At 37.4% G+C, this 18,598-nt stretch overlaps 1 protein-coding gene across 2 annotated transcripts in view; it reads left to right on the top strand.

Annotated features, from left to right (window-relative positions):
• LOC100020750 (ketosamine-3-kinase) overlaps nucleotides 1-16,911 on the top strand; it is a 56,444-nt gene extending 39,533 nt beyond the window's left edge. For both annotated transcript variants that reach the window (XM_001368041.4, XM_007483425.3), the window contains 2 exons: nucleotides 14,053-14,175; nucleotides 14,678-16,911. In XM_001368041.4, the coding sequence (XP_001368078.1) occupies nucleotides 14,053-14,175; nucleotides 14,678-15,016 (462 nt within the window). In that variant the 3' untranslated portion in view covers nucleotides 15,017-16,911. The remainder of the gene's footprint in view (nucleotides 1-14,052; nucleotides 14,176-14,677) is intronic.
• The last annotated feature ends 1,687 nt before the right edge of the window (nucleotides 16,912-18,598 follow it).

Genomic DNA, 18,598 nt, shown 5'->3' with positions numbered 1-18,598 from the left:
GGAGAGGAGTGTGTGATGTCAAATCAAGGGTTAGCAAAGAGGTCACCACTGTGGTCTCAAAAGGAGAGGAGCCTATACAATGGTCAAGGAGGAAGAGGAAAGGATTGAAAGAAGGATATCTTCCTTTGGCAGTGGGTGTGAGTTCTGCTGTTGAATGTCCTTATAGGTGAAGAGATATTGTCTCTAAAGGGAGATTGGATCTTAAACTAGGTGTGGCCTAGAGGAACTTAAACTGAGTGTGATCTAGGTGATTTGATGCTTGAAAAGTCTATTTGCCCTATATTGGGAGGGAGAAGAGTTGTATATGTAAGGGTAACTTGTATATGGGGTAGTGAGAGAATTTGGGCACATTTGAGGCAAATGTGGGAATAAAAAGGCAACCAGGGGAGGATATAGCATAAAAGTAGATTGCATAAATTAGCACGTGACGCCCTGCAAGAATTGGAATTGTTCTGGGATTGTAGCATAATGGAAAAGGGGAAGGAATCGATAGAACAAATTCTACAAGGCAGTAGCAGAAAGCACCCAGAGGGGAGCACATTGGAAGCTTTAATTGCATAAGGAATACAGAGAAAGCCCAGATCATTATAAAGGTCATGAATTGGAGAACAAGGGTCTAGAATTGACAGAAAGGATGGATAATAAAAGAAATCCTTTTTGGAAAGGGACACAAAATGAAATAAAAAAACTTATCAGCAGAATTGTGCTATTGCAAATATGAATAACATGGAAATTTTGAAGAATGATACAGGTATAACCCATTGGAACGCTGCTTATCAGCTTTGGGAGCAGAGAGGAGAAAGCTGGGTGGGGGATCATGAATCATGTAACCATGTAAAAATATTCTAAATACAATTTTTAAAAAATCAACAGGATTAGGTAAAGTGGAGGGATGGAAGTGTTAATATACTTGACTGGGAAGAAGAAAAGGCAGGGAAGAAAGGCAGAGAGATCAGTTCACAATGGTTATATATCTAGATAAAAATGAGAAAGAAGAGGATTTAACAAACAAAACCCTAATGGGACAGGAATAACATGAGAAGAGGGATGAGAGGTAAAAGAGAAGAAAGACAGAGGGAACAGAAATACCTTAAGAAAAGATTTTAAAAAACTGAAGGAAAATACTATTTTCAGAAGAAGAGGGGAAAATTCATCACTTGCAGGGGTAAGGGGAACCAAATTGCTTTATGTTAAAGATAGAAAAAATATAAACTGTACTTATTTCTTATAATTTTAAATGTGAACTTATTACATAAATAATCCATTAAAACAAATAAACAAAAAGGGACAGATTGGATAAGAAAAAACCCTACAATATGTTGCTTTTATAAGAAACATTTAAAACACAAAGATACAGACAAAATAAAGCTGAAGGAATGGAGAAAGTTTATTTATGCATTAAATGAATCCAAAACAGGAATTACAGTTAATCTGATAAAGCAAAAATAAACATTCAAAAAATTAAAAAGAAATTATAATATGCTTTAAAGAGTCAGAAATAGCAAACCAATATCAGTAACGACCTTCTATACTCCAAATTCCATAATATTCAAATTCATAAAGGATAAAAATTTGCTCAGCAGATTGAGAGCCAGGCCTAGAAACAGGAGAACCTGGGTTCAAATCCAGCATCAGACACTTCCTACCTGTGTGACCCTGGGCAAGGATTAAATCCCTATTGCCTAGCCTTTGCCCTGGAACCAAAATCTAGTATTGATTCTAAGGTGGAAGGTTAAGGTTTAAGAAATAAACAAAAGCAATAATATAGTAGTGACAGAATCTTTGTTATTGTAGATCACTTTCTCCTTGATACTCTGCTGAGAGTAGCCAAGTTTTTACAGATAATCATTGTACAATATTGCTATTATTATGTATTATGTATGTTCTCCCAATTCTGCTTATTTTGCTCTGCATCAGTTCCTGCAGATCTTTCCAGCCTTCTGAAATCATCTTGCTTATCATTTCTTATAATATAATAGTATTCCATCACCAACATGTACCATAATTTCTTTAGCCATTCCCCAGTTGATGGACATACCCTTAATTTCCAATTCTTTGCCACTACAGAAAGAGTTGCTATGAATATTTTTGTAAAAGTAGGGCCTTTTCTCTTTTTTATTATCTTTTTGGAATAGAGCCCCAGTGGTGGTTATTATTAGATCAGAGGATATGCACAGATTTATAGCCCTTTGGGCAGAGTTCCAGAATGTTTGGATCAGTTCACAATTCCACCAACAATGCATTAGTGTCCCAATTTTGCCACATTCCTTCCAACATTTACCACTTTCCTTTATTGGCATATTTGGCTAATCTGATTGGTATGAGGTGGTACCTCAGCACTGTTTTAATTTGCATTTCTCTAATCTAGTGATTTAGAACATCTTTTCATATGATTATTGATGCGTTTGATTTCTTCATCTGAAAATTACTTTTTTATATCCTTTAACCATTTGTCAATTAGAGAATGACTTGTATTATTATAAATTTGGCTTAGTTGTCTATAAATTTGAGAAATTAAATCCTTAACAGAGAATTTGGTTATAAAATTTTTTCCCAGTTGTTTCCCATCTAATCTTGATTATATTAGTTTTGTTTGTATAAAAGGTTTTTAATATAAACAAAATCATCCATTTTGTACCTTACATTATTATCTCTTCTTTGGCCATAAATTCTTCCCTTCGTCACAGATCTGTCAGGTAAACTATTCTTTCTTCCCCTAATTTAGTTATGGTATCACTTTTTATATCTAAATCATATATCCAATAAGGTGTGAGATCATGACCTATACCTAGATTCTGCCATAGTTTTTTTCTAATTTTCTCAAAAATTTTTGTTAAAATAGTGAGTTATTTTTCCAAGAGCTGAGATCTTTGGGTTTATCAAACACTAGGTTGCTAAGGCCACTTACCCCCCTTTATATTGTGTATCTAATTCATTCCATTGATCTTCCATTCTATTTCTTAGCCAGGACCAGATTTTTTTGATGATTGTTGCTTTATTGTACAGTTTGAGATCTGGTACTGCTAAGCCACCTTCCTTCATTTTTCTTCATTAGTTTCCTTGATATTTTTGACCTTTTTGATTTTGTTATCATTTTTCTAGTTCTATAAAATAACTCATTCCCCGCCCCCCATCCCTTTTACCCATCTATCATCCCTGTTATGTTATGGGGTGTATGGGGTGCTCAGGGAGGAGTAATATCTTTGGTATGGAGGGCTTGTCGTGCCCTCCTAGGGCAACTCTCCAGCCTCTGACCCTCATCTGACACCCAGCTCTCACTTGTGGCTCCTAGTAGCTGCTAGCATGCGGCAGTGGCCACACCCCGGGCAACGGCTTCGACAGGCTGGCCAAACCTTGTGAGGGTAGCCATTGGGTCATCGACCCCTGGTGAACCAGGGCTTTGCTCACTCAGCATGTGAAGACTATTTCGGCAGAACAGGCGGAAGAAACCAACAAGAAGGTTCAATGGCTGCGATGGCGGCGCAGCAAAGCACTGTGGAGTGCTTCGGGCATGTTGGAGCACAAAAGACAACACGGCCACCCAATGCAGCTGAGGAAGTCTCCAAGTGTAACGACTTTTCGTGCCAATGGACCCAGGCTTCCAACGCCGAGAGAGTGGGACTGTCTCTGTGCATCGACTTTTCCACTTAAATCTTCATGCACAAGTGTCTTTGTGCACAAAAACACACAAAGACAATCGTCATCCTCGGTTACCGAGAGACTACTACCACCACCATCCCTGTTATTATAGAGGGCAACACCATCCTTTTAGACTGTCAGGTTTGTGACTTAGTTGTCATCTTCCACTTCTAACTGTCTCTCATTTTTTAATAAGTGTAACAGGAAGATAATCAAAAGAAAAAATTTGGAACTGAACAAATTGTTGAAGAAACTAGATTTAAAAGATTTCAGCTGTTTTCTAAATGGGTTAGCAAAAGAATATATGTATTTCTCTACCATACAGCACTTTTACAAAAATTGACCGTGTACTAGGCAATGAAATCAATATCCTTTGTAGACTATAATGCAAAAAAAAAGAAAGAAAGAAAAAGGAAATTGGTTCAAAGATCATAATCAAAAGATATAGACCCAAATTGAGATGTAACAACAAAATCATGAAGAATGAGTAGGTTGAAGAATAAATTATAGAAATCATAACTATTTAAAAGAAAATTATGGTCATGAAACAACATACAAAAACAACAATATTTCTAGGATTCAATCAAAGCAATTCCCATGGGGAAAATCATCCTTAAAAACAAATTTCTTGACCTCTTGGTTAACCAATTCAGTGCTATCCTGTCCTTTCTTGAATTCTCATAACTCTTGATTATTCTCCCCAAGCCTCAGCCTTGCATCACTCCCACCACTTGCCACCATTATTGCTACACATGTGCTACTGAATAAAAATGAATAAAGTCATCCAACTTTAATAACTTTATGATCCACTACAAATTTCTTACGTGACCTCAACTGAGCCCTCACTGCTGCTAGACAATCCTACTATCTCACTTTCTCCTCAGTGAATCTTCCTTTTTTTTTTTAAGCAAACAGAATTAAGTGAATTGCCACAGGTAGTATAGCTAAGGCTGGATACCAGTAAGTCTTCCAAAATTTTTTATCCCTCCTCAAACTTACAATAGCTCCCCCACACCTACTCAGTCCACTGAGAACCTTACCTCATATTTTGCATGAAAAATTGAGGCCATTTGCCATGAATTCCTTCTCTTCCCTTACCATTTTGATGCCTTCTACCACTACCTCTTCTTTCATCCCTGTTACACACATTGAGGTGGCCTTCTCCTTACACAGCCACTTGTCATATTATATACCATTCCATACCATTATCTCCCACAGATTGCTTCCTTTGCCATCCCCAGTCTTTCACTTATGTTAAATCTCTCCCTATGGACTGGCTCATGCCAATGTCTCCCCATCCTGAGAAAACCTTTACTTGATACTTCCATTCTTTATATTGTCCTATATTCCTTCTGCTTTTTTTTTTTAAACCCTTACCTTCTCCCTTGGATACAATATTGGTTCCAAGGCAGAAGAGTGGTAAGGGCCAGGAAATGGGGGTTAAGTGACTTGCCCAGGGTCACACAGCTTAGAAGTATCTGAGGCCAGATTTGAACCTAGGACTTTGCATCTCTAGGCCTGGCTCTTAATCCAGTTAACTGGGTAACTGAGTTGCCCAGCTGCCCCCCTGCTCCATCCCTTTCTGCTTTTTGTAATTAAACTCCTTGAAAAGGCTCTCTAAAATGGGTGCTTCTATTTTCTCTCTTCTCATTCTCTTCTTAATTCCCTATAATCTGGCTTTTGACTTTATCATTCTATTGAAGTGGATTTCTCCAATTACTAATGGTTAGTTGCCAAATCCAATAGCCTTTTTTCAATCTTCATCTCCTTGACCACTCTGCAATCTTTAACACTATTCATCATTCCTCCTTAAGATTTTCTTCTCACGATTTAGGACCACATTCTCTCTTGGTTTTTTCCCTAGGCATGATATGGAAGAGGATCCAGAAAAGGGGACAGAGAAGTGGATAACCCTCCTATATATAATAATTGAGAATAATGACTATTGTTCTACTTTCTCTATACTTTTATAAATAAAGCAATTCAGGAAATTCTTTACATGGGTGGTACAAGTCAATCCAATGTTTTCTCCACTAGAAGTCAGAAATGTCAGTTTTATTTTATTTTGAATATGTAAGGAATAGAATAAGATATTAAACATCAAAAAGAGACATTTGTAATTCCAATTAACTTATTGACTATTAAAAAAAGAATGGAACAAATGCAATCCTCAAAGTAGTTGTTTTGCCAGTAGTTGTTTAAATATTCTGTTCTGGAATCTTTCCTATCTGCTGACAGATTTGATTTGACATACTGCAATAGTAACGCATAACACACTGATTCGAAGGTCACATTGATCTCAACTAATAGTAATTTTTTCAAAAGAGAAGCCCTCTACTTAGACAAAATGATTTTTAAATCTGTTCCTTAAAACTTGTACTAAAGTTCTTGCATCTTAGTCACTCTTAGAGCTTGTTTTATTCTTACTGTGTAATTGGAATCTGAACCCTAAAACTATAATCCCCAGCACCCCACTGTCCTGATATTACAGGTTGATGTAAGGAGGATATAAATTTGGTGTAACTCTGCCTCTCATTCTCTTTGGGTGCTGTGGAGGTGAGTGAGAGGCAGGAGAACTTGCTCTTGTAGTTTTAATTTTGTTAGATAATTTGTCTTTGTTTACTTTTATTGCCTTTTTATTCCTTCTACTTCAAGTGATTATTAATAAACTCTATAAAATATAATTCTTGGAGTGTTGGATATTAATTTGATTCTTATATTATTTTGTATATTACTTAGATAAAATACATTAAATATTCTCAATGTTTCATATCTTTTTTCTGGACTATAGCAAGTGACAGGGATACATATGATTTTTAAAAAGTATTTCCTTCAAAAATTACCTTTCAAGTGCTTTGATATTCTAAAGGAGAATTTGTATTAGGAATCAAAAGATTGGTTCTAATCTTAGCAATAAGATTTCCCAACTGCATGACCTTGAGCAAATCACTTAAATTCTCAGAGCTTCAAGTTTTGTCATCAGTAAGATAGTGATGATAATAAAACCAGTCTGCTTTTAGAGTTGTGATCAAAGAAAAAATATCTGGCATTTTTGTAGTGTTTTTAAAGTTTACAAAGCTTTTATATACATTATCTCATTTATCCTCCTAACATTCTTATGAAAGAATTAGTACAAATATTATCCCTATTTTCAGGTGAAGATCTAATTGAACAGTTTATAGATTTAAGGTTGAAAGCAACCTTAGAGATCATAGTCATTCTTTCATAGATTTTTGAACTGGAGAAAATTGTAGAGATGATGTAGTCTAAACTATCCATTTTTAACAAATGAAAAAACTGAGGCTCAAGAAAAATTGCTTTTAGTTATTACTATAGTAAAATTGCACAGAGACAGTCCCACTCTCTCGGCATTGGAAGCCTGGGTCTTAGTGGCATGAAAAGTTGTTACACCTGGAGACTTCCTCAGCTGCATTGGGTGGCCGTGTTGTCTTTTGTGCTCCAACATGCCCGAAGCACTCCACAGTGCTTTGCTGCGCCGCCATCTCAGCTGTTGAACCTTCTTGTTGGTTTCTTCCGCCTGTTCTGCCGAAATAGTCTTCACATGCTGAGTGAGCAAAGCCCTGGTTCACCAGGGGTCGATGACCCAATGGCTACCCTCACAAGGTTTAGCCGGCCTGTCGAAGCCGTTGCCCGGGGTGTGGCCACTGCCGCATGCTAGCAGCTACTAGGAGCCACAAGTGAGAGCTGGGTGTCAGGTGAGGGTCAGAGGCTGGAGAGTTGCCCTAGGAGGGCACGACAAGCCCTCTATACCAGAGATACTACCCCCTCCCTGAACACCCCATACACCCCACCCCGACTTTTCCACTTAAATCTCCTTCATGCACAAGTATCTTTGTGCACACTCATCTATCCTAACCCCATCCACCCTCTTCAAGACCTGCGGCGATAGGGGAATGGCAACGCAACAGGTGGAGGTGACCACTGGCAGTTGTAGTCACGATGCTGCCTGTAGGCGGCCCACAGACCAGTGGTCGCTCGGCCCTGTAGGGCAGCAGAGACATTCGGCAGCATCCTGGGAGACTGAGCAGCCCTCTCTAGGACAGCACTGCTCACCCTAATCAAGGGAGGGGACTAGAAAAGGTGTCCCAAACATTTCCTGCCCTACAAACACCCAGTCAGCACGCCGCGGCTGGTGGGTCATTCCTTTAAGTGGTCCAAATCAAAGAAAACAAAATACAAAGAAACTCCTACTAGGAGCATGGAACATCAGAACATTACTTGATAGAGAGAATACCCCAAGACCTGAGAGAAGAACAGCTCTAATTGGTAAAGAACTGGTGCAATATAACATCGACATCACAGCCTTAAGCGAAACATGCTTACTAGAAGAGGGATCACTCAGCGAACCCACCACTGGATACACCTTCTTCTGGAAAGGTAGAGCCTCAAATGAAGACAGAATCCATGGTGTTGGCCTGGCCATCAAGACCAGTTTGCTCAAACAGTTGCCAGACTTGCCTGTGGGCATCAGCGAGAGGCTCATGAAGATCTATTTGCCTCTCAGCAAAGACTGGTATGCCACAATCATCAGCTCATATGCCCCTACACACAGAGGAGACCATCGAGCAGTTCTACTCTGACCTGAGTGCCGTCCTACACTCAGTGCCCACAAATGACAAGCTGATACTACTAGGAGACTTCAACGCCCGCGTTGGCCAGGACCATGAAAGATGGAAAGGAGGGCTTGGCAAACACGGCGTGGGCAAAATGAACAACAACGGCCTACAGCTACTCAGCAAGTGCTCAGAGTTCGAACTCACCATCACGAACACTGTGTTCAGAATGGCAAACAAATATAAAACAATGTGGATGCACCCACGATCAAAACAGGGGCATCTCATTGACGACATCATTGTACGCCGGCGAGACATCTAGTATGTACAGATCACCAGAGCCATGAGAGGAGCTGAATGCTGGATAGGCCACTGATTTATTAGTACAATTCTTCAAATGCGAATTTGCCTCGCCATCCAAAACGTGCCCAGATAGTTCACGCATTTTACAACATGAGTCTTCTTAGAGATCCATCTTATTTGCAAACATTCCAGTCCTGCCTGGACAACAAGATGTCTGTCAAGGGACCACTCACTGGAAGTTCAACCGAGAAATTGAACCAGTTCAGAGACCCAGTGAAGGAAATATCAAAGGCAGTCCTAGGCCCCATACAATGCAACCACCAGGACTGGTTCGATGAGAACAACACTGCTATTGAGGACCTATTGAGCAAAAAGTCCTCCAACAGAGCGGTATAAGCACTGCGATGAAGCTCAAAGTATATAACGCAATGGTCCTCAACTCGCTCCTGTATGGTTGTGAGACATGGACACTATACCGGAAGCACATGAAACAGTTGGAGCAATTCCACCAACGCTCTCTCCAGTCAATCATGAGGATCCGATGGCAGGACCGTATCACCAACCAGGAAGTCCTCGACAGAGCCAACTCCACCAGCATCGAAGTAATGGTCCTCAAAACCCAGCTACGATGGTCTGGACACGTCATCCGCATGGACCCACAGCGAATACCAAGACAGGTATTCTATGGTGAACTGTCAGCTGGACTCAGGAAACAAGGTCGACCAAAGAAAAGATTCAAGGATTAGCTAAAGTCAAACTTGAAGTGGGCTGGCATTACACCAAAGCAACTAGAACTCGCTGCCTCTGTCAGAAGCAACTGGCAAACCCACATTAACCATGCCGCCACCACCTTTGAAGATGAGCGACGTTGATGTCTTGCCGCTGCGCGTGAACGCCGACACCAGGCCACAACCACACCTCCCGTAACAACTGGCGTCCCATGCCCCATGTGCCACAAACTTTGTGCCTCAGTCTTTGGACTTCAAAGCCATATGAGGGTACACCGTAGATGAAAACAAACAAAGACAATTGTCATTCTCGGTCACTGAGAGACCACTACTATAGTAAAATTACTAATTATATTACACCTAATAGTAGAATTACTCTTTGCCCAAGCTCATACAGATAGATACTATGTGGCAGAATGAGAATTAAAAGCTAGATCTATGTCCTAAGTCCAGTGCTTTTTAAAAAGAAATTGATCCATTTGAAAGTTTTAATCCCATATAGAAAGAGAACACTAATGATTACAATCATTTGAGAGTCTAGTGTATACGCTTCATTTTTGGTATGTAGCTATTTTACATTTCACCTCCCAATGCCAAGTGAGCTATTTTCTTTATGGTAGTTATTTGTTCAATCATGTCTGACTCTTGGTGGCCTTATTTAGGGTTTTCTTGGTAATGGTAAAGGTAATTGGAGTGGTTTGCTATTTCCTTTTCTAGCTCCTTTTCCAGATGAGGAAACTAAGGTAGACAGGGTTAAGTGACTTGCCAGGGTCACACAGATGGTAAGTGTGTGAAGATAGATTTGAATTCGAGAAGATGAGTCTTCCTGATTCCAGGTCCAGCTCTTTAACAGCACTATGCCACTAGCTGCTTCTTTTTGGTCATTTTCTCTTTTCATGGGTGACTCCCTCTCAGTCTGCTCCTGAATGGACCAGATGCTAACATCCTGTTGCTTAGTACTCCAGAAGGGGGAAAAATACCAGTTGCCTTTCAAGGTCTAAAAAGGCACTGATGCCTAAGAGGAAAAAAAAAAAAAGAGAGGTAGCCCCATCTCAAGTACAGGCTTGCGTAGATACCCTGTGCTTAAGAGCAACACAGTTTGAGGAAGGGTATCTCCCCTAGTCCTCTGAAGCTCTAGAGAGTCATTTTGCTCTGGTGATCTTTCTTTTGTGCAACAGCTGCCTCTTATTTGTCCCTAAATTGGGAAGAGTATGCGTTAAGGTTATTATGATAATAAAAATGCATCTGTTGACAGAAAATTCTGATTTAAGTTAATTATTCCTTGCTTGACTTCATCATTAAATTTGAAACTGGGAGTTTTGGCACTTATATTGCAGGCAATTTTTTTATAGTGTTTTTTTTGTTTGTTTTTGTTCATAGTGCATCAAAATCATGATTTTTAAAAAATGATATATTTAGGGGCAGCTAGCTGGCTTAATGGATAGAGAGTCAGACCTTGTTAGATTCAACTCAGTTTTCTAGTCCATGAAGAACTTTTCAAAGTTTCTTTCTGTTATCCAGGATATTAACTCTCCTTCACAACTTTGTGTCATCTGTAAACTTGAAGAGCATATCCATGTCTTTATTCAAGTCATTAATAAAAAATGTTAGCCTCTATAATGAATAAAAATATATGAATAACTAGTTCTTAAAAGAAGATTTGGAAGCCATAGAATGAGTTTCAAATCACTAGTGAGAAAAATAGAAGTTAGAAAAGTTTTTAAGGAGTCACCTCATATCCAGGAACTTGAAGAAAACTAGAAATATATAGTATTGTGAAGATTGGATTTAGCTATTTCCTGATTTGTAACAATGAAGTTACTTAGTTTAACAAAGTCAGGAATGTCTTGGGACCATACCTTATGGGAAGATAAAGTTGTAATCTCCTGATTAAACAATGAAGGGTACTTAACTCTTACCTTATAGTAAAGCTAGAACTTTAAGTTAAGTCTATTTTAAGATCATAATACAAAAAGGTGTTAAGTAACCATAAAGGTTAAATTAATCACAAAAAGGTCAAGTAACTCACAAAAGGTAAACTTAACAAAGAAGTGTTAATGAACTCTAAACATATAATCTAATCAAAAGAAGATGAGAACTAAAAGTATGGGCAGTCCTGGAGAAAAGCTTTTGATGTGATTGGTAGACGTGAAAATTTAGAGGAGGAGACACAAGGGTGAAAGTTCTATATATTTGGATCACTTCCTCTCTCTGGCACCTTTGAGGTGGAGAATTGGCTGATAGCAGTGTGCTGGCCTTTCAGCATCTTAGCATGGCTACAAGCTTTTGTCCGGTTCAGTGATGAGTTTCTGGCTGAATTTCCCTCATTTACTTTTCCAACTTTATCCCCTTAGAAGCCTCTAATATTCTTCAGAGACCTAGAGGCAGGAATTTTAAAACTCCCCCTGGCACAAGCCAGGCAGGAGAATCCTATATGCTCTTCCCTCCTTCTCCTTAAATTCCCTCCCTCTATATTAATTAAATTATCATAAATTTCTAGACTGACTTGGGTTTTTTATTTGGGATTTTCCCCAGTGACCAATTAACTCTAGATCTTTAAGTCACAACCGTAAAAATAGCTTTACAGTATTGGAGGAGTTGTGGAAAGATAGGCATAGACTAAGACTCTTATTTAATGGAACTATGACTTGATCTCAATATTATGGAAGATAATTTGGAACTATACCAATAAGATAAGTAGAATATACATCCTCTTTTCCCTTGTAACCCTACTACTGTGCAGTACCCAGAGAAGGTCAGTGATAAGCACAGTTCTTTCCAACATGAATTTGAATCATCTATTCTCTGAGTCATATGCTGCAACTAGTTTTAAATCCATCTAATTCTATCATTGTCCAGTTCATATCTCTCCAGCTTTTTCTATAGGGCTAGGAATAGCATAAGGTACTTTCTCAAATGTTTTGCTAAAATCCAAACCTTTTCTAAATCAGTCTATACAATGTTTAATAATTAATAAAGAAAATGATCTGTTGCCAATATCTGGCATGATATTTTTGATAAAATCATGCTGACTTCATTATATCTTTAATGAGGTATTTTGGGAGTTTTACTAGGAATCAAGATCAAGCTCACTTGCTTATGCTTTAGTTTTCACAGTTGTTTCTCTTCTCTTTTATGAAAATCATAATAATCATGTACTTCCTTTCACTGTTTCCACGAATTTTCATATATCCCTAGCAGGGACTTAGCAATCACATCTACTGCAGTTGAGAGAAATAACTGAGAATAGAGTTTATCTGGTGAATTGAATTTATAAAGGCCAAACAGGTGCTCTGTTGTGTAATTAATTTCTATACCCTAGAACTCCAATTCCCAGCATCCCATGTTCCTTTTCACATTACATCCTGATGTAGGGAGGATATAAATTTGGTGTAGCCCCGCCTCTCGCACTTTCTGGTGAGTGACAGGAGAATCTACTCATGTGGCCTTATATTTTGTTAGATAATTACCTTTTTATTCCTCTACTTTAAGTGATTATTAATAAACTTTATAAAGTATAATACTTGGAGTGTTGGATGTTAATTTAAATCTTACACTATCACTATCTCTTTATTTACTTGGAGCATCAGCTCCTTATTAGTCATTTTTATTCTGACATTTCAAGTACAAAGGCATTCCTCTTAACAGAGAAAACAAGCGAATTGAGACTGAGAGGCTCTGCTTTCTTTCTGTTGCTATCATCATTCTACCTACTTTCAGGCAGTTACCTTATCTCTTAATTCTTCTCTTTCCCCAAATATCACTTTAAAAATTTAACCTTAGCATCCTTTACCAATCTATATGCGTTCTTAGCTTTAGCACTTCTATTTGACATTACTTTTAAAGACCCATCATGCACTCCTCTATTAATCATGGTTTTGCTGCCTTTTTTTACATCATTATAGTTTTCTCCAGATTCCCCCTTCCCAGAGAACCATCATATAACAAATAGTATTTTTTAAGGCAGAGAAAAAAGAAGACAAAAATCAATACAACCAATTAATACATTATCCAAGAACTTGTAATGTGCTTTATTTGTAGGCCTCTCACCTCCACAATGTAGAGAAGGTTTAGCCATTCCCAAATTGATAGGCATCCACTTTTCTAATTTTTGTAATTATAAAACTGTCACTATGTTTTATTTTGGGTTTTTTTTTCTGCTATGTTTTATACCTCTTTTAATATCTAAGTTGGTTAATGAGTTCTCTCGGTATCTATAGTGTTCCTTTCAAATAATTCCCATCTTTTCTCCTCACTGGAATTATTTCCCATTCTATCTTCAGAATTTCTTTCTTAGTTGTTTTCTTGTTTTTGGGACACTGATACCAATGAAGTGCAAACTATCCTTCCTCTAAATTCTTTGAAATCAGATTTTCTAAAATCCAAAGCACATGTCAGACTTACAACTTAGGAATGTATGATAAATATATAAATGGGCAATACTGTATTATGATTATTTTAGAATATAAGGGACAAAGTGCTATATAAAGTAAGAAAGGAAAGATTACATAATTGATAGTATTAGAGAAGACTTCCTGGATGAAGTGTCTCTGAACCCTTGGTTTTTCATCTATAAAAAATAATCAGATTATACTAGATGAACTCTGAGGGCTCTCCCACTTGTGATATTCTGAGGCTCTGATATCTGCTATATAAAGTTGGAACTCCCTGGAGAGAGTAGATTATAAAATATATTACTTTTTTCAGTAGTGCCAGATGTCCTGTATACTCTCTACTTTGGTTCTGCTATTCACTGTTAAAGCTCATTTTCAATTGGATTTTTTTCCTTTCTTATTTTATGCCAATAGGTAAATGATTGGCAGAAGGACTGGGTAATATTCTATACCAGGCACCGACTTCAACCCCAGATAGACATGGTGGAGAAGGAGTCTGGAGATAGAGAAACAAGAGAACTTTGGTCTCAGCTGCAGGTAAGAGTTATACACAAACTATGTGTGCCATTTTAGATAAACGTATTCTCCAACAGTGCCTGAAGTTGAGAGAAGATCTCTTTTTAATTGTCTCCTTTATAGAGAGTAAGGGTTAAATCAAGGTTATCTTTTGTGGCTGTGGTTCTCCAGAGTACGTGATTAGTTAAATCTAGTTAAATTAGTTAAATCTGATAGTTCTCTGCTAGAATCCCAAGCTAACTGGTTCCATGTCACCCCTTCATTTCATTCTTAATCTCCTTTGGAAAAAGTTCAACTTAATAGAAAGAAGACTTTTGTTACCATTTAGTTTCCCATCTCTGTAAGTGTTCAAACAGAGGCTAAATGACCTCCTTTTAGGGATAGAATGGAATTTATGCATCAGACAAAGATTGGACTGGATCTTCAAGCTTCCTTCCAACTCTGAGATTCCATTATTACCTTAATTAGTGAAACTGGAAAAGATAGCATCACTAACATCTTTTTTTCCCCTCACTTTCTATAGTTGAAGATACCTGGCATGTTCCAAGATCTGGAAATTGTACCTGCCCTACTACATGGAGATCTCTGGGGAGGAAATGTAGCAGAGGATGCATCGGGGCCAATTATCTTTGATCCAGCTTCTTTTTATGGCCACTCAGAGTTTGAGCTTGCCATAGCTGGAATGTTTGGGGGCTTTGGCAGCTCTTTTTACTCAGCTTACCACAACAAAATTCCTAAGGTTTCAGGTTTTGAGAAGCGACTTAAACTCTATCAGCTCTTTCACTACTTGAATCATTGGAATCATTTTGGATCAGGGTATAGAGGATCTTCTCTGAATGTAATGAGAAACCTCATAAAATGAGTACTGTCTCTTTTAGTGTTCTGGCCTCTACCATCTTTGGTGATTTAAACATAGTACTCTTTCTCTAATGTAACATTACAGTCAAACATCTAAAGTCTAGGATTTCTCTTGTTTCTGCCCTCTCTTTCCCTGAACACCACCATTTCCCCAAAAGGATTGGGTTTCATATTTTGCTTTTAATTTTTTCCTATAACTAGAGTGGCTCAATAAAGATGCTTCTTAATCCAGAACCTACAGACACATACAGTAGCTTATTTATAAACCATGAAAAATACTCCCATAGCTTAGAGATATTTTTATTTTAAGGTTGAAATATTTTGCTTTTTGCCAGATAAAGGAAGGTATGATTAAACTATGCTCCAGGATAATGATACTGTGAAGTAATGGATGGCCGGCAGCATTTAGCCATCATGTTACCAAGATAGAAAAAGAAAGTATAGTAATTGAATTTATTTGAAGTATGGACATGAAAGTTTGATAATATATAAATGCCCTCATTTCTTTCTTGATTATTTAAAGACATTCCTTTCAGCTTTTGTAGTTCTAGAAGCTTTTCTTGAAATGTGAAACAGGTTTTCCTCACCTTGCCAGCTATCTTCCTTATTGCAGAATATAAGAATTTGTCAGTTCTCCTTTTTTTAACTAGAATGGCTTAAATCTGGAAATGAAAGTCACTAATTAGAAATTTTAGAACATTTAAGACTGTTGAATTTAGTAAAAACAGATGCAGCAGCTTCTTGTGTTTTCTAATAATGGTGTTCTGGGTTTTTTCCCCCTGCAAAAGAGTCTAGAATCTCTTTACTTATCCAATAGCTATTTTTCAAATATAAGAGGTCAAGTGTTTCTATTTTGACAGGATTTGGGATTTGGGAGATGGAACTATGTTTCTCAGGATACCTTCAAATCTGAAGGGTTTTTTTGAATACTTTTGAAGGAATCTATTAATTTGTACTCTTTCCCCCCAAGATTTGCAGATCAGAAATGTCATCATAATGGAGTTGCTGAGTTGAGTCTCGATTTTACCATGCAAATTGAGGCTTCCAGATTAGCTAGACAGATACCATTTTTCTCTTGCCTCCTTTGCTGTATAGACTACTGTTATCACATGAAAAAATGGGCTTTTCAGTGCTTAATGTATTATACTTTTTAAATTTATTCCATGTTGTCTTCTTGTTTTCCTAAGCATGAGAGTCTTGAACTGAATTGTAAACTTCCTTTCTTTACTTAGTATTTTAGTGATAGGGTAAATTTAATGATTGTATTGATGCTTATCACCCTTTTGCCATGAGGATTTCAATGATCTAAGCTGTTTCAGTGAGTGATATCTGACAATGTATTTACTTTTGCTATTTAATTAAATGACAGCTCTGACATCCTTGTATATCAATAAAATAGACAAAGTTTGTTTTTTTGTTTTTGTTTTTTAAACCCTTGCCTTCTGTCTTGGAATCAATACTGTGTTTTGGTTCCAAGGCAGAAGAGTGGTAAGGGCTAGGCAATGGGGGTTAAGTGACTTGTCTAGGGTCACACAGCTGGGGAGTATCTGAGGCCAGATTTGAACCCATCTCTAGGCCTGGCTCTCAATCCACTAAGCCACCCAGCTGCCCTCCAAAGCTTGTTTCTTAAAAGCTCCATTTTGGGGGCACCTAGATAACTCAGTGGATTGAGAGTCAGGCCCAGAGATGGGAGGTTCTGGGTTCAAATGTGACCTCAGACACATCCTAGCTGTGTGACCCTGGGCAAGTCCCTTAACCCCCATTGCCTAGCCCTTACCACTTCTGCCTTGGAACCAATACACAGTAAGGGTTTTAAAAAAAAAAAGTTCCATTTTGACCTTGTTGTTTCCTTGTTTGTATTGCTTATGATTGATTCTTTTATTAAAATTTTAATTGAAATCTTTTGTTTTTATATCACTTTCATTTCCAAATGTATCTCTCTACCCCCTTCTCAATGAAATATATCCTTTCTTCCCCTTCCTTGTTAAAAAGAGAGATAAGAGTTTATCAAAACCACCAAATAACATTAATTTGACAGTGTTCCCACCTTTGCAAAGAAGGAAGGAGGGGCATTTTGTCATTCCCTTCAGGTCACAGTTTTGCTTTTTTGTTGTTGCCATTCTTTGCTTTTCTATATATGTATGTTTATATTTGTAATTGATAATGACAAAAGCAAGAAGTCTCCTAATTTGGACATATCCAGCCCCTGTGGTATGGTGGTGGACAACCATAAAGTCATTCAATATTAGTTGTTGTGAGTTCAATGTTAAGAACTTCTCATTTGGATACGAAGTCTTCTCAGATCAGATAAAAAAAAACCATTAAAATAATGTGTGTTAATGAGATAAATGAGCCGACTGATGACAAAACATTTCTTATAGTATAGGCATCTGGGAAATCTGAGTATCGTCATGGTATACCAGATAATCCTAGAAAGTGTTGTGGGAAGAATGTTAAATTTACTCCTACAAATATAATGAAGAAGTGAAATTTTGCTCATATATCATTAAGTATATATAACCTATAAATAAAGGAAATCAATGGAGAAAGCCACCCATGATTGTGAATATAGCTCCTATAGATAGGAAATAGTGAAAATGGGCTACTACATAATATGTGTCATGTAAAACAATATCTAAGGATAAATTGGCTAAAACAATACTTGTTAAGCCCCCAACTGTAAATAGGAAAATGAAGCCTAGGGTTCATAGTATTGCAGGGGATCATTTACTGTTATCTCTGTGTAGAGTAGCTAGTCAACTGAATACTTTAAATCGAATGGGAATAGCAATAATTATTGTTGTGGATGTAAACTCGAGTATCAACATCTAAGCCTACTGTGAATATATACATACAATAAAACATACATACAATAAAACCTAGGAATCCAATAGACATTATAGCTCAAACTATTCCTTTATAAATGAGTGGCTCTTTTTTTACCTGAATAACATGTTACAGTGTGTGAGATAATTTTGAATCCCGGTAGAATTAAAATATAGATTTCTGGTTGTCCAAAAAATCAAAATAAGTGTTGATATAGGATAAGATTGCCCCCTCCAGCTTGATAAAGAAATTAGTATTTAGATTACAATCTGTGAGAAGTATAGTAATTCCTATGGCTAGAATTGGTAAAGCCAGTAGAAGTACTGCTGTAATTATTACTGATCAAACAAATAGTGGCATTTAGTACTGAGATATTGCTGGTGGTTTCATGTTAATAATTGTTGTGATAAAGTTAATAGCCACTAAAATAGATTAAATCCCTACTAGACAGAGTGAGAAAATTGCTAGGTTAACAAGAGCCTGCATGGGCAAGATTTCCTGCTAATGGAGGATAAACTTCAAACAGTTCCAGCCCTTGGAAGACTCTAGATGCAATGTCTTTTTTTTTGTTGTTTTTTTTTAGTAGAAATGCAGTATGACCACTGCACTTCCTTCTTTTCTGATATTTGGTGAACATTAACGAAAGTACTTGTGATCTTTTGAGAAGAAGGAGCTTGTTGATTACTGATTTGCTTAGAAAAGAAATTGGGCTTTTTAATGTATTTGCATTAGAGAGCAAGTTCAACATAATACATAAGAA

This window comes from Monodelphis domestica, chromosome 2 (assembly GCF_027887165.1).
Source record: "Monodelphis domestica isolate mMonDom1 chromosome 2, mMonDom1.pri, whole genome shotgun sequence".
NCBI classification, from domain to species: Eukaryota; Metazoa; Chordata; class Mammalia; order Didelphimorphia; family Didelphidae; genus Monodelphis; species Monodelphis domestica.
This window is presented reverse-complemented; position numbering and strand designations above follow the sequence as displayed.